The 17,724-nt window shown below is 39.1% G+C and overlaps 1 protein-coding gene across 2 annotated transcripts in view; it reads left to right on the top strand.

Annotated features, from left to right (window-relative positions):
• The first annotated feature begins 7,892 nt into the window (after positions 1–7,892).
• PALMD (palmdelphin) overlaps positions 7,893–17,724 on the top strand; it is a 65,214-nt gene continuing 55,382 nt past the window's right edge. For both annotated transcript variants that reach the window (XR_008631292.1, XM_004614648.2), the window contains exon 1: positions 7,893–8,022. Coding sequence is in view for 1 of the 2 variants with exons in the window: in XM_004614648.2 (XP_004614705.2) it covers positions 7,978–8,022 (45 nt within the window). In the remaining variant the exon portion in view is untranslated. The remainder of the gene's footprint in view (positions 8,023–17,724) is intronic.

Genomic DNA, 17,724 nt, shown 5'->3' with positions numbered 1-17,724 from the left:
ATAGTACTGGCATACAAAGTCACGGACACCAACACCACCAAATGCCCTGACCTTCCTTCATTGTATCTATGCCATCAATTTTCATTGACTCAATTTTCATTGAACTCACCCTTTGACACACTGTTTGTTAATAACTTTTGAAATCCAAGTTTTCTCACTGTTTGATAGCTTTATTCTCTTGTTTTATCTTTCCATTTCCACAAGTGAAATAACAATTTTTCTTTATCTTCTTTTTTGCCTCATTTAAAGTTTAACTAAAACATTTGTTAGTAGTGATTTATAAATAAATAATTTAGTTGCTGATTTATTTTCTCACTCACTTGTAAACTGAGGAAAATAAAACTAAAATATAAGATCTCAAGATAAGTTAAATACTAACTTCCCATGTTATGTGCACATGATGGAAGTGAATTACAGAATCCAATTTTATATGTCTCTGCTTGAAAGAAACATTTTTCTGTGTTTGGTTAATTAATAGGTTTTGTGAAAGCTATGGCTATTTTTAATTAGGTATATTAGGTAACAGGTTATATTCAGAAAACAGCTGCGTCTTTTATCTCCAAAAAGTTCAACAATTGGTTTAACTGCTCCATTAAATCAAGCAGTTGTTTGACCTCTAGGAGATTCTGCCTGAAAGAACTCTATGAGGTTCAAAGAAAAAGCAGCACATACTTTTTTTCTATTTGCTAATGACCTTTGGAAGGGAATGGTGTACCTCTGGCATACTTCTCCTAGAAAAAAAAGTTAAAAGCTTTAAGAAATTGTCCAAGGAAAAATAGTTATAAACTGAGTCCAGTCTTTTAAAAAATAAATAAATGTCCTAAATAATCAATATGATCAAATTTACTTGTCATGCATATGTGCTATTCTAGGCATATAATAATAACATATGCAGTTAAACCTTATGACATAGCATTTTTTAAAAACAAAATGAAAAGTATTAATAGAATGATATAATGAACTGAAATGGAGCTTGAGGACCATACAGTCCTAGGTTTAAATTCTAGGTTTCACTGTGTACTGGTTATATAACCTCTTGAGGGTTGCATAACTTTTTCAAGTGTCTATTTCCCAATTTATCAAATTGGCATATAAAGTGCCTGACATTTATTGGATAATCAAGTGGAAGATGATAATAATCATCATTCAACAATAATTTATTAAATGTCTGCTGGGTATGGACGTAAGCATTTAGAATAGAGACAAAAGTCCTCACTTTGTGGAAGTTACATTCTAGTGAGAAAAGACAGTAAGAATATAAACAAAATGTGTGCTTAGAGCAAGAGCAGACTTAGCAAGATCAAAGAGACGGGTGTATGGTTGTCTTTTGTGTAGCCAAGGTAGGCTCACTGATAAGGTGGTATATTGATAAATACCTAAAACAAAATCAGGTGAGAGAAAGAGCCAGAAAGTTATCTGGTGGACATGAGTTCTTGGCAGGGGTAATAGTCTAAAATAAAAAATAATTTAGGGTTACATTGCATATAAATAACATTATGATGATGCTAAGGAAACCCACATTTACTAAGTAGAGAAGGAAAGAACAACTGGACCTCGAAAGGTCCAAAAATAATTTGCAGGAGGGACCAGAATAATAGTACAGTAGCTAGGGTGCTTGCCTTGCACGTAGCTGAGCAGGATTCGATCCTAGGCACCTCATATCGGTGCCCACACCTGCCAGAAAAATTCCCAGTGGCAGAGCCTGGCATAAGCCATGACCACCACTGGGTTTGACCCAGAAACAAAAAAGGAGAAAAGAGAAAGACTACATAGGTGAGACCAAGTAGTAAGAGTCAAATCAAGAGAGTGAGCAGTCCTAAAACTCAAGTTTCTAAGAAAGAAGAGAGGTATGAACTAGTGGGCCATGGAAAATGAGCATTTGCACTATGATCTCTTTTAAAACCTATTGTTTTCCCCATTTATTTTCTAAGCCATTAAACTCTAATTACCAGATAAATAAGGGGGCACATAGTCAAATCATCCATATAGAGTCTGCTACTATGAAAATAAAATATTATGGGGAATCTCATAACTTATGTGGTCATCCCATTCACATATTTGTCTGTTATTGAATAGTGTATAGCAATCAAATTCTATCTCAAAATCAATGAGATAAGAAAACAATGAGGAAGAAAATGTATTGCCCAGTGATATGGAAGTTTAAGTTGAAGGTAAGTCTAGAGATCAATTATTTAGCACATAATAAATCTGAGGGTATTCGGTCAATGATTCTTTTGGAAATATGGTGAGAAGGAACTTTGTCCTTAGCAACTCTATTCTCTATAATTATGGAGAGTCAGATGGAAAATAGAGATAGAGCGAAACAGATAAAAGAGAGAGAAAACTAGATCAGAGAGATCGTATACTGAGTAAGGTGCTTGCTTTGCATACTGACCTGGGTTCAAATCTCCCACACCACCAGGAGTGATCCGTGAGCACTGTAGTCAGGAATAAGCCCAGAACACCACCAGAAGGAGAGAGAGAAGTCAGAAGGAGAAAGAATACCCACTTTTGTTTTAACCATAATCAGTTTGCAATCCCAACTGTCAATAACTCTTCACACATGCATCTCAGGACTATTTACTTCCTGTCTTTGATTTCCTTCAATTTTCTTCCTGCTACCATTCATTAAGATTTTATTTTATTTTATTTTATTTTATTGCTATTTGGGTCACACCTGGCGATGCACAGGGGTTAACTCCCGGCTCTGCACTCAGGAATTACTCCTGGCGGTGCTCAGGGGACCTTGTGGAATGCTGGGAATCGAACTCGGGTTGGCCGTGTGCAAGGCAATCGCCCTACCCACTGTGTTATTGTTCCAGCCCAATATTTTATTTTTTTATGTGATTTTCTATCAAATTCTCTAACTTAAGCCTTAGTTTTTAACTTATTTCGAAATCAATCTAATTTTCATCTTTCTCTCCTATTTAATCCTTTTACTGAAACCCTTATTTTCCTCCTTTATGAATCATCCCCACAGACACCACCATTGAGGTTTAATAATTATATTAGTAACTTAAATCATCACTTTACTTTGTACTGCTTATTCATCCACTTCTTGGCCTTGTAAATTTCAACTTTCTGGCCATTGGAAAGAGGACCTGAGGATCTTTCCTTTAATAGGACATAGGCCCTTTGCATACACATCCATATTTCATCTTTTCTACCTTCTTAAAATATCCTCCTACCAAATATTTTTCTCTTTTTACATGTTCTGAGAGGAGCTAACAGCTTCATTCTCCTAATATATAAACATGATCTTCATCTTCCCCTCACCCAATCCACTCTTCCCGAACATCAAATTTCGGGAAGTACATTTCTATAAATCTATCTAATTTCTATAAATCTATCTAATTTCTCCTCTCTGCCTGAGATAAAACAATCTCCATTCTGTTTCTCATTGTTTCCCTCCCTCACACTCAGAAGCCTCTTCTTGGCTTTTAAATTCTTCTCCAGTGGCTCTTCTATAACTCACTCTAATCTTCTATAGGACCAGATACTCCTATTATTCACCATTTAATACTATTCTTGGGTCAAAGAACACAATAGCTAACTTTGTTTTATCAAAATGCATAGGTAGTTGAGGATGGAGTGATAGTACAGTGGGTAAGGCATTTTCCTTGCATGTGGCCGACCTAGGTTAGATCATTGACACCTCATGTGGTCTCCCAAAGTCAGTAGAAATGATCCCTAAGTGCAGAGCCAGGAGTAAGCCCTGAGCACCACTGGTATAACCTAAAAAATACTTTGATAGTTGCATTCTTATGCTACATATGTTTTGATCATGTCTTACCTCTCAAATTAAGAGGTAAACTTCATTTTCAGAAGGGTATTATTTCATTATCTCATATCCCAAATAAGAGCAAAGTCAGGCAGCTTGTTGTTACTGTTAAGCCTCTTCATCTTTGTTACATTGATTAGCAATCAACAAAGTATTTAGAAAAATTAATTTAATAAAAAAATGATAGCATAGCTCTATTGCATATATATTTTATAATAATTAGACATTTAACGTTTTTATGAGCCTTAGTTCGTGAGATTTTTACTATTTTGTTGATTGTAATTCTAAGTTTTGGTCCTTTTTTCTTCCTTAGAAATAATAAATTTCATAAAGCCAGATGACTTCTTTCCTGAATTCCAAAATCATAGATTCAGGTATCTGCTCAGAATTTACATGTGGCTAAGTAACTGGTTTGCTTAAAACTAATTTTTTGAACTCCCCACTTCTAATAATAATAATAATATTTTACTTCCCCATATCAATTAATAACTTCTATTCATTTTTTTGAGTTATTTATTATTCATACTCTTTTTCCTAATCCCATATTCAATCTTACAAAATCCTGTTGGTACTAGTCTAAATGTATTCATGGTTCAACCAATTCCCTCAGTTCCCAAATTTGGCTTTTAGCCACCATCATTTCTCAACTATTACTGCAATAACTTATGACCTACTCTCCCTACTTCCATCACTGCAAAAAGTGCCAAGTCATGTTACTTCTTCACTCAAGCCATCTCAGTAATTTTTCACCCCACATAGAATAAAAGCTAAAGTCCTTATAACCTCCTATAAGACAACATGTTTTGGGATCTGTCTGTAACCGTGTCTTCTATTACTGATCCTTCCCTCAGTCTTCCCACTTTAGCCACACTGGATTTGGTCCTAACACAGGTCAGGTAGAGTCCACCTGAAGGGCTTTTGATTAGAATTTCTTATACCATCTTTCTATTACTATCTTTATGACTAACTCCCAGGCTTCATGAAACACCTTATTCCAATACTTCCTTCTCATTAGTGTTATCATCAATCACTTAATTCCAAATAAGCATCTAAGTCCTTCACAATCTTTATTCTCTCTGTTCTATTTTTCTTCCATGGCAGTTAACAACGTGGCTCTCTAAAATATGCTTCTCAGGCATCCAGCTCCAGAAGCTTAATTGACGGAAGGTCCCAGCTGTTGTATTCTGAAATCCATCCCTGTATTTGCATTAAAACCGTGCTTCTCAAAGGCTGATCCTATTCAATGATTGAGCATAGCAGGAATGCTGTAACAGAGCCATTCCTGGGAGATACAGCTCTGGTAGCCAACTTCGGTTGCAAAACAATCTGACGACCTTGCCATCCTCCCCTCCAGACTAGACTGTTTCTACCTCAGCTTTCTTCCCTCTCTCCTGCACTCCAATCAGACTTTCACCACACTCTCACAATTTTTCACAGCTCCAGTCTCTTCTGCCTACATTCCTATTTTTATTTATATATATGCATATATATAGCCATTCCCTAACAGAATCTAATATACTTGTATGTGTATGTGTGTGTGTGTGTGTGTGTGTGTGTGTGTGTGTGTGTGTGGTGCCAGGTTTCAAACCCAGACCCTCATAAATGTATGCAAAGCAAATGCTATACCACTGAGCCCCACATCCAGTCACCAAATCTAATACATTTAACTCAACTTGACATTTGTTTCTTAAAGAAGACATACTAACTCAGACTTATCATCACTTACTATAGTCTGTTAATTTTGTGTAAGTTATTTATTAGAATATAAGCTGCAGAAAGTAGGAATTTTATTCATTCATATATTTTGAGCACTTTCCACACTACCAACATATCATAGGTGATCAATAAGGATATGCATATCAAATTAAAATGCTTAAAATATTAATAATAGGTATCATCAACAAAATGAATAGAGAGCAGGTGATGCCAATCACTTGTCCCAACTCTGGTTCCTTCTAAACTCCCTGATCATTCTATTTTATTTAACCCTCTCCTACACATGAATATCCTTGGGTTTTCTCATGGCAGAATGAAATTTGAGAGGCGAATTGTTTTTAGGAAAAGAGCCAGACTAATAATTGGACAATTTCCCATCTGTTCTGGGCAGCAAATATACAATTCTGACCGAGATATTTATCACTGCTGTTCCCTTGCCTTTTCCTTCTGCCAGAATATGCAGATAAACAAAGTCAGAAACATTTGATGTTTGATTTTTAAAAAATAAATGTCCATCCAATAGGAATCAGATTTAGAATGATCAAGTCTGCAACTGCATCATTTCCCCATCATTTGGAGATGTACAAATTAAGGGCAAAAAATACTCTCAAGTATACTTTCAAACTCTTGAAACTGGTGGATTTCATCTAGATCTGCACATGCTGATAAGTGTTTTTGGGTATAAATATAAATGGAGACTTGGAGGCCAAACCTTTCTCAATGAAAAACTCATGGGTTAGGTTCCAGTCTATTCCACATGCTTTCTTGGACAAGCATTGATGAAGGGGTGGCTGTTAGAAAATTGGAGTCCAGATTCCAGTCCTGGCATTGCTGCTGATTCTCCTTGCAATAATTTACTTCTCTTTTACTTAGTTTTCCCATGTTTTTAAAAGTACAAATAATTGATGTGCACCTAGATGAGTTGATGGAAATTAACAAAAGTCACAATAATAATTTTATGTGTCTTTCAAGCCTTTATGCTACTCACCTGAAATTTATACAGGTATCATATCAATTATAACTCAACTAAACTGGATAAATATGGATAACGGCATATATCCCAGCACCTTATAAGAGACACAGGATGCATTGTTCTTGTTATTGATGCATCTGATACCACTGATATCAACAATGCTAAGGAAAGTAAAGCATTCTGTCCAAGTTTGAGGAGTCCTTTTTCCAGCTGAATGTTAATGGAAGGTTCTTGATAGCACCTAACACAGCGATGAGGCTGATAGTAATTAGAGTTTACTACAACAAATTTTAATTAAAGAAATGCTAGAGGAAGTTAAGATTGGCTGTGGGATTGGTAAGAGTGGCTAGAATATTATATGCCTAAAGCTCAATTTATAGTCATAATCTTTGAGTAAATTTTGCAAATCATAATTTCTTAAATAACTTTTTAATGGCAGAGCAGAGAAAGGGAAGTCCCTTGAAAACTTCCCAACATCTGCCTTCCCCTAAGAGTTTCACTGGTCTTCCCTTTTCTTCAAAGGGCCAGGGAAGCCCCACACAGGGTGAGACTGCAGCTTACAGACCTGCCTCAAACCTCTCAAAGGGACCCGCCTTTCTCTTGCATAAAACTGGTGAGGTCAAAATGGGCAACTTCCCGAAAGAGCCAGAGTGTCATTTCTGAACATGGTCCAAGAAAGAACTGCATTCCATAAAATCCCACACAAGGAACAACAGAGGGTGGTGTTTGGCATTTGAACCTCACCGAACACTGCTGGTGGGCCAGCTCCTCAATAGACTCACATTATCGCCTTCAGCAGCTCCCCTCCAGAAAGATGCCACCGTGTGCAATCCAAAACCTCAGAGCCAGTGGGAGAAGGAGGAGGGGGGAGGCAGCCTAAGATAAATGTAGACCCACCTTGCGTGTGAAAGCAACTGGAGAAGTTATCATTATTATCACTGAGAGGCAGAAAGGCCAGGGAATGGCTTGGCCCCGCCGAGTTGAGCCTCTGTTTGCAAGCTCCAGAGTGCAGGTAAACTAACTCTGTCCAAGTACACACAGACACCCAGCTCCAGAGAGGGGCTGTGTCTAGCCAGTGAACGCCGATTAAACACTCAGCGCCCGGCTTCCTGTGCCACTCCTGGGAAAGAATGACTTGGGGAAGGAACGGTTAATAAGAAAATGCGCCTCGCTAGCCGTGCACTCTGCAACAAAGAGCTGGCAGCTCCTGGAGGAAGAGGGCTTGTGCCGCTGCCGTTCAAACTTGTCAGTCAACTCGTGCCAGCAGCCTCAGCGTCTGCCTGCCCAGCACGCCCTCATTACATGTGTCTGTCTGGCCTGATCTGTGCCTCTGCTCCGAGACGCGCCTGCCGGGCCGGCCCGGGGACTTGTGCGTCTCCCACCGGCGCAAGGAGCGCACTGCCCCCCGCGCCCCCTCGGCCGCCCCCGGCGGTCCTCGCCCCAACGAGGCTCCTGCTTATGGTCGCGGCGGGCTTGCTCCGGCGTCTGCTCGCCCTTGACCTCTAGGATGGAGGAAGCCGAGCTGGTGAAGGAGAGACTCCAGGCCATCACGGTGAGTCCCGGGCACCGCACCGCGCACTGCGGCTGGCCGCTGCCCAGAGCCGGGCCCGAGCCCCGCCGCCCCCGCCGAGCCCCGTAAGCGGGAAGGGAGCTGTCATCCTCGGGACACGCATGCCCCTCTCTACCCGCTGGCCCCAGGACAGGGCAAAGGTGCTGGGTTCTCAGCAACGTGCCTGTGCCCCAGTTTCCAAGCAGCACAGGCAGAAGCATTGGAGGCAGCTTGGCTCATTGTCACTGACCTTCTATAAAGCATTAAAATGCCGTTTTTCCTTACATTCTGTCCGGCAGGATGGAGAGACCGCAAATTAGAAACTTTTATAAAAATAGCTAAAGTATCCAAAAGGGTGTTTAAAAAAAATCTGTTAGAGAGAGAGAGAAAAAAAAATGACCTGAACTATTTTATTTGTAGTATGTTCCAGAAAGCCTGGCAAGAATGAAAAGTAGTGTTATACTTAAGCTAAGCATTAAACAAGAGAAAAAGCAGGTAAAACACGTATCAGATTAATTCTACAGTATTATTTTTCAGCGGAGTCACAAACTGAATAAGATTCTGATACAGGAATGTAATGCATGCAACTCAATGGATTTGAAAAATATTTCGTTAATACTGGGAACGCCAAAAATGCTGCATTTTTTAAATGTTTGTTCTGGGAAAGAGTCAAAGCAAGGAATGAACTTGTTTTCCTTAAATGATCTAACTTTTATTTTAATTTTTTTAAATTCTCTCTTTGGCAGTAGTAACCTTGAAATCTGTGGCACAATCATTTATCATTAGAAACAATTTATAAATAATGTTTTAAGAAAAACTTTGGAGAACAACATCTCAATTCCTCCGCATTTTCGATCACTGTAAATAGCTGTCAGGAAGAGAGAAATATTTTTTGAAAGCTAATGCTGAAGGTGGGAGGATATTTTTCTTTGCTCTTCAATAATGTAAATAGTAATTCTAACTCTTATGTAGGATTTTATTAACTAGACCTGATGACTCAATTCCACTTAGAAAGGACAGAGTAAATTGAAATATTTTCTCAGCCAATAGTCAAGAGGCGAAAGTCCTTGTGTAAAGTTAAATTTTCCTTTAGGACAATGCTCTTGAATTGTCTGGCTTCTAATTAGTACCTTCCACTTCCTTTAAAAAAAAAACTTTGGTTTGAATTGCTGTTTGTTTTGTTTCGCTCTTTTCTGCTGTTAAACTCGCCACTGCTTCAGCTGTCCTGCTGGAAGGGGCAGGAACTCAGGCCTGCTCTGTTGTTCTTGGCCTGGACCTTCCCCAGGACAGCTGTTGTCTAAAGGTTACTCGATTCGACTGTGTGAGTTGTGTGGGCACAAGCTCCGCTTGCTGTGGCTCCCCTCTCCTAATGAGCTAACTTAAATGATGGATTCCATAAAATGGACATGTCCCTCCTTGTTCCACGTTTTCCTTTGTGAACTGAAGCCAAGTCTAGCTTCAGTCCTTGCTACCTCCAGTGTACCTGCTAAAAGTTGACTGAAGCACCAAGGGGCCAGAAGAGTGCCCGGGCCAGCTGTCCAGGAAACCCAGGGGCTTGCCCCGAGGCTTCCAGAATTGAGAGAGTGAACAAGAGTCATAATGCATGACAACCAGACAGGATAGGAAATAAGTTTCTGAAAATACAGAAATGTGCTTTCATGGTGATCGAAAATAAAAATCAACGCGATTTGACTTATTCTTTTGGCCCAAATATATCCCTTCTTTAAAAGATCAAAAAGGAAAGAGTTTATGGAAACAATTTTCCACTAGCCTATACCTCATCAGGCTCAGTCCAGTCATGTTCGTCACCAAAAAAAGGGAAAATCGAGTGATATTTCCATGGAAACAGCACATTCACTGGTCTGCCTCCTGGATATCCTGGGAAAGGCCAGTTTTCTCCACCCTCCACCTACCAGGAAGCCACCTCAGCTACTGCTCTTCCTTCTGGGAAAATTTAAACTTATGGCATCCAGAGACTTTTCTGGGTTTGGGTCTTTTTTTTTTCTCTTTTGGAAGACTTAAAAGTCTTCAGAATCACTGACCTAACTAAAACTTGGTGGCAAATCTCATTTAACAACTTTCCTATTTCACTACACTGAAATAAATTTTGTATACTTAAAAAAAAAAATGCTAAAACACTTGCTTAATGTATCCAAATACAGAAATCCACTGGCTTAATTTTATCAAGAAAAAGAATTTTAGACTTCTAAGTCCTATTTGACTTAATATAAAAATTTGTTTCTCAAGTTTTGGGCTGTGAAATTCAATACTATTGATTTACTCCAGCTAGTTTCTGGTGTTAAAAAAGTCATTATTTCCACCGTAACAAAATGCAAAAGCAAATGTCAATGTCTGGTACTTTTATAGAACCAAGAACCAGCTCTCTTGCTCCTCTAAAAATATATAAAAATAAAATTTTAAAAATATTAAATACAGTAAACACCTGGAAGTTGGTACTTGGGCTCTCAAACTGAATATAGAATCACTGTGATATGTCATTCATTTTTCAAATTCAAGTAAATAGAATTTTAGTTAGTCAGAAGCCTTCTCAAAGACTTTTTTTTTTAATTTAAACTATAAAAAATAAAGAGACAATTGTTTAAAAGAAGATACTTTAGTTTCCATGCACCAAATGTGAATTCTCCTTTTGCCTATTTACCTTCATATTCCTCCTTACAACTTTCTCCACCTCCCAGCTCTTCCTTGCTAACAAGTTATTGGTCCAACTATCTTAGTCCAGAATTCAGTTTTCAATAATAACTCAAAAACAGAGTTATTTCAAGCTGATTAAACATTACATTAACTAAAATATCTTTTTAGGCTCTTTGTTAGTATACATTTTAATGAATAACTTTATACAAAAATGGGTTTAACTAATAGATTTTTATATAGAAGGGGGTTATTTAAATAGACCAGTGATTCCTTGTTTCATTTTGTTTGTTTTGGAGCCACATTCAATTGTGCTCAGGTACAACTACTACTCTGTGCTCAAGAACAGGCCCCAGGGCTGGAGCGATAGTACAGTGGGTAGGGCGTTTGCCTTGCATGAGGCAGACCCGGGTTCGATTCCCAGCATCCCATGTGGTCCCCAGAGCACCACCAGGGGTTAATTCCTGAGTGCAAAGCCAGAAGTAACCCCTGTGCATTGTCAGATGTGACCTGAAAAACAAAAACAAAAGAAAAAAATGGGCCCTGCTGCTGTTCTGGTGACATATGTAATCCTGGAGACGAACGGGGAGATCCACATGCAAGACATGTAACTTAACCCCCGTACTGTCTCTTGATCCCAAGACTGGTAATTTGAAATTGACTTCACAATTTCCTGAACTGATGATACCAATGTCTTTGGCATTCTGGAGAAAAGCAAGATAAAGTTCCCGCCGTTACACCCAGAAATTTCCAGTCTAGAAATAAGCTTAGTCTAACTAAAGAACAATGGAGAGGACTGGGTGAAATCCCTGCTGGAAGAGAAAGATCCCCTTAGCATCCTAAACTGTCTAGAGATCACAGTCTTGCACAAAGAGTAGTTTGAGGAAAGAGCTCAAGATAATTCTCCTAAGAGCTAAAATAAATTTGTACCCAATTGGAGAGAAAATAAGTAGAATCAAAAAAGCTGACAATTATTTTCATCAAGGTTTAACCTTTAACCATTAAAAATATCTGGTGTCAATTCATTCTCTCGTTCCTTTATTCAGTTAAGAGTTACTGAGCACTTGCTAGGCACCAAATATATGCTCTTAAAAGAGAAAGAGTGAAATAAGGGGAAACAAAAGTGCCAGAAATAGGATAAGAGTGGGGTTCCATTTGAGCAAGGAAGTCTAGATGGGCCTCAGAGACAAGGCAACTCTGGGACATAGAACTGAAGGAGGTGAACTTTGTCAAAAACTAGACGGTGGGAGTAATCACAGGAACAAGTACCTGCCCTGCACTGGCTTCACTGGGAAAGGAGACATCTGAAGTCCTGACTATGGAATTTAAGCAACAGCCATGTTTGGCAGCCAAAACTGCTCCTGACGCAAAATAATAAAGAGCACTCACATTACCCCTATCTGCTCCCTGTTTCCTTCCATTCCTGAAGAATCTTTTTTCTGCATTTGTAAATTTGAGGACTCAGAATGCATAAAGTTCTTTGAAAAAACAACTAATCTATCTGATACGAAGATCAGTCTTAAAATAATATTAAAACAAATAACTACAGGCTCTAGTTATTTCTTTAGCATGTATGGCCTGTCACCCAGTCACCTCATCATATTTTTCTTCTGTCTATATCTTAGATATGATTGGTAATGATCTCAAAACAGGAATTTATAATTAATAATTTGAAGATTCTAATATGTGGGAAAACATGGAATCACTGTATCACTGTCATCCTGTTGCTCATCAATTTACTCGAGCGGGCACCAGTAATGTCTCCATTGTAAGACTTCTTGTTACTGTTTTCGGCATATTGAATACGACACAGGTAGCTTGCCAGGCTCTGCTGTGCGGGTGAGACACTCTCAGTAGCCTGCCAGGCTCTGCGAGAGGAGTGGAGGAATTGAACCTGGGTCGGCCGCGTGCAAGGCAAACCCCTTACCGGCTGGGCTAATGCTCCAGACCAAAGAAGATATATACACAATGAAACATTATTTAGCCATAAAAAATAATGAAATTGTGCTTTGAAATATAACACAGATGGAGTTGATGTGTTTTATGATAAGCTAAGACAGAAGGAGAAAGAAAAATACCATGGAAACCCACGTTTATTCAAGGGGCCCATTGATGGCAGCACAGCTGAAGGCACTTGTCTGGCAAGTGCAAGTTTGCAAGTTTAAACCCTGGTGCTGCCTGCATGCACTGAGAGCCAACAGCCGTGGTGGCCGTGCTGTTAAAGATCTGCAATGAGAAATAGTTTCCAGAAGATGGGCCAGCGGCTTAGATAGCTTAGATAGTGCGTAGGGCAAGCACGAGATCCTGGGTTTAATCCCTGGTTTCTCACGTGCACCCAAATGATTCTTTTGGTCCAAGTCTAAGGTCTCTATAAAGGAAAAGTAAATGTGTAAATATCAACAGAGCAACAACAGAATATTAAAATAAGTATTCGCTCTCCTGAACGTGATTGTTTGCAAACTTTTAAGACTTTATAGGTCGCACATAAAGCTGGTCCACTTCTATTTCCCAAACTGGCCATTTACAGTTTCCCTTGTTTGTTACATTTGTAGAAATGAGAGAATATAAGTGAGAGCAAGATGTTGACTAAAGGCAGAATCTTGCCTATGTTTGGAAAATTGTACTCTTGATTTCTAAGGGCTCATTGATGTTAGAATAGCTTTAAAAAAACCACAGCCATATTCATACAGAATTACATCTCAGGGATACGGCAGAATTACAGGAAGAACTTCCAATTTGTCATGAGCATCCAGTGATATTGATTTAACAACAGTACATGAAGATGTAGGAGATGTAGACACCCCAGGCCAGAATACTCTAACAAAAAAGCCTCTGCACATTTTTCCACAACACTGAGCTAAGATTACACATCTCTTCCAGAGAGGGAAAGGTTTCTTCAAACAAATGTGCAATGCTACATTTCTTTGCCAAACATAATAGCCCACCCACAAAGAAGATCATGTGATGAGGTATAGTAATTATGATAGCTTATTAAGGAAACTCCTTTTTGATTACAGGGGAAGGTTTTCCAGTGTGTTACAGAATGATAATACGACTTTGCAATGTTTTCTACTGACAAAAATCCCCATGAACTTTACAGACATTACTCACGGTCAGAAAGGAGCTGCCTATTTAGAAAGCTGTGATTTAAACAAATCAAATGGAAGCCCCTAGCTTGAATCTCAACAAGGATAGCCTAATTCAGTGTGAGAACTCCAACAGGACATCCACTCTCTAATCTCCAGTCACAGATTTCCTAGCTTCTCTTATTATATTTATACTTACATAAATAGTATAATTTATCCCAGTGGAGGTGATGTCTGAGAAGAGACTCCATGAAAATTTACTCTCTCAAGAAATACCTTCATCAAAAACCCTGTAAGATACATATTTTCCTAAAATACCCTAAAAACAGTTTGAATAAAATATCTACTTACTATCTTTAAGTAAAATCCCAATGACTGAGTAGATTCAGTCAAGCCATTTAAGACACAGACCTGAAAAAAAAATTTTTTAACAAAGATCAGGTTACCCTGAAAATCACAATTCAAGCTAATAAATAAAGCAAAAGTACATCTCAAGTCTTTAAAATTCCTTAAAATAATAGCATCTATTGTAGTCTTTAAGCGTTGGAGAGGTACAAGCTTTCCCATCACTGTTTCAGTTGTCCAAACAGTCCTGAGTATTTTTAAAAGTAGATGTTAATATTTCTTTTTATAGGAAACTTAAGGCCAATTAAATTTAAGGGATTTGACATATAGTACAATTTTAATCCATTCTGCTTGTCATATTTCTGACCACATCATGAGATCTAATCAGTACCACAACTTTGCCCTCATTCCCAACTGCCTCTGTTGCACACTCTTAGCATCAGAGTTTAGAATGAGACAGAAAACTACAAAGATTCTGCTTCACTATAGTACACTTTCTAATCCAACCTAGTCATTCACCCCTTGCAATCTCCTTTCCCTTCTTCCCTTGGCCAAGAGGAGAGGTAGAAAGGAGAAGAATGCAATGCTATTTGAGAATGCTATTGTTTTAATCACTGTATCACTTCATCCCATTGCTCATCGATTTGCTCAAGCGGGCATCAGTAATGTCTCCATTGTGAGACTTGTTACTATTTTTGGCATATCGAATACGCCATGGGGAGCATGCCAGGCTCTGCTGTGAGGGTGGGATACTCTTGGTAGCTTGCCAAGCTCTCTGAAAGGGACAGAGGAATCAAACTCGGGTCGGCCGCATGCAAGGCAAACGCACTACCTGCTGTGCTATCACTCCAACCCCTTTGCTTTAATAGAATTGGAATAAAATCAATCATTTCAGAGCCTTTGTTACCTTCTTCTGCCATGCATTTCCATTACAGTCTCTTCCTTCCAACCAACAAAACTGGTTGGAAGGAAGTTTCTTAAACTTAGTTTCTTAAAGTTTCTTAAACTTCCTAATTTCTTAAACTAGCAAAGATATCTTTACATCCCTCACTGCTCAATACTAGCTGGAGCAGGGGAATAACTCCACCATGAATGAGTCAATGACGGATAGATTGCCAACAAGCTGAAAGAGGGGAGAGAGATAATAATTAGTTGGCTTAGTAACAGATTTTTTTTCTACTAAAGACATAGCTAAATTTGTCATCACCTCTGAATTATTAATGGGGACTTGTTTCATGTTGACTTTTGGTCCTTGCTTTGTTTTGTCTTTATTTATTAAACCAAACAAGAAAGGGTGAATAGTAGAATAAAAGAATAGAAACAAACTATCCCATTTAGAGATCCATTAGAAGTTGCTCTAAGACTGAGGAAAACTCACTCAAGTTGTGAATGAAATGAAGCTTAAGACACGTGTGCTTTTTTAAATTTTTTTTAATTTTTATTTTTTGAATCATCGTGAGAGAAGTTACAAAACTTTCCAATTATTTTTGTAAAAAAGAAATTTTTTTATTGAAACTTACTTATTTTTATAAATTTTTTATTTTAATGAATAAAGACAAAATTTTATCATTTATTTAATTAACTTCTGTAAAACATTATTATTGAGCTATTGCATTCCTTATTTTTTTAAATTTTATTGAATCATTGTGAGATAGTTACAAGCTTTCATGTTTGGGTTTCAATCTCACAATGATCAAACACCCACCCCTCCACCAGTGCACATTCCCCACCACCAATATCCTCAGTATACCCCCCCTTTCCCACCCTTCCCCTGCCTCCATGGCAGACAGTATTCCCCATACTCTCACTCTACTTTGGGGCATTACGGCTTGCAACACAGACACTGAGAGGTCATCATGTTTGTTCCATTATCTACTTTCGTCACACATCTCCCATCCCAACTGGTTCTTCCAGCCATCATTTTCTTAGTGATCCCTTCTCTATTCCATCTGCCTTCTCCCCTTCACTCATGAAGCAGGCTTCCAGCTATGGGGCAATCCTCCTGGCCCTTGTCTCTACTGTCCTTGGGTGTCAGCCTCATGTGATATTATTCTATACTCCACAAATGAGTGCAGTCCTTCTATGTCTGTCCCTCTCTTTCTGACTCATTTCACTTAGCATGATACTCTCCATGTCTGTCCATTTATAAGCAAATTTCATGACTTCATTTCTTCTAACAGCTGCATAGTATCCCATTGTGTAGATGTGCCAAGGTTTCTTTAACCAGTCATCTGTTCTAGGGCACTCGGGTTGTTTCCAGATTTTGGCTATTGTTAACAGTGCTGCAATAAATATATAGGTACAGATGTCATTTTTAATGTGCCTTTTTGCATCCTCGGGATATATTCCCCGAAGTGGTATTGCAGTTTTGCAGTTTAAGTCTCAGTCATACAATGATCAAACACCCATTCCTTCACCAGTGAACATTTTCCACCACCAAGAACCCCAGTATACCCCCCTCCCACCCCTCCCCCTGCCTGTGTGGTAAGTGATTTCCACTTTACTCTCTCTCCACTTTGATCACATTCAATATTTCGATAAAAGACCCACCATTATTATTTGAAATTTTCCCCAACAATCAGTCCTGCCGAAAAGGCATCATTAAATAATTTGTTTTCTATTGCTGATTATGAAACATATGATGTCTTGTGGCCGGAAAGTGGCAAAGCGATTTTGGATTTCTGATATTTAGGAATAAATCTGCCAAAAGCCACTGGGTTCCAAGATTGGTTTGTGTGCCTCTGGGATCATGGCTCTTCAGGAGCCAGGAGCCATCTGTGGGAGGCAACTCAGGGTCTCGTCAGGGTGGGGAGAGTTGCTGGTTCCACGCCCCCATCCCATGAGGCCCCACGTGTCACGTCACTGCAGTCTCATATCTTGCTGTCCAATAGGCTCTGAAAAGGTGGCGGCCACTGAGCCACTGGGGAGAAAAGGTGGAAGGGACAAACACCTTTCCCCACCCGGGTGGCAAGCTGCCGTAGTTTAGTGCCCAGTCCAGATGCATTTCTGCCAAAAGCCACTGGGTTCTGAGATTGGTCTGTGTGCCTCTGGGATCATGGGTTCAAGAGGCAGGAGCCATTCGTGAGTGGCAACTCGGGTTCTCATTGGGGCTGGGAGAGGGGCCAGATCCACCTCTATCCCGTGAGGCCCTCGTGGACATATGTGCTTTTTAATTAACTCTTAAATATGTGTGATAACCATGTCCCATTCCCATGGCTAACAAGATTCTGAGTATGTTTAAGCTATCTGCAAAAATAACTATAAAACCAGGAAAAATCTTAGAAATTATTTTTCCACATTCTCATCCACTTTGCATCACACTCAAGTGATGCTCACTCAGCTTCTCCTTGAATGCTTCCAATATCAGGTGAAGCAATATCTCCCAAAAACCATATTCCGTTTGAGAATAACTCTCAGGGGTAAGTTTCTGACGTAATGTCCTGAAACACAGTTTCCTTAGCGTCCACCCAATCATCATGACTAACCACTGAAACTGTCAGCTTTGTTTTCTTGATTTTAGTCATCTCTTAGATTCCAGGCTCATTCTAGACATTCTTAAATGTCAGGGTCACCCTTAAAATTTCATGCTGAGAATTGAACAGAATACTCTGACCCATACAAAGCC

This window comes from Sorex araneus, chromosome 8 (genome assembly GCF_027595985.1).
Source record: "Sorex araneus isolate mSorAra2 chromosome 8, mSorAra2.pri, whole genome shotgun sequence".
In the NCBI taxonomy this organism is placed as follows: domain Eukaryota; kingdom Metazoa; phylum Chordata; class Mammalia; order Eulipotyphla; family Soricidae; genus Sorex; species Sorex araneus.
The sequence above is the reverse complement of the archived record's forward strand: the minus strand, read 5'-3'. Positions and strand labels throughout refer to the sequence as shown.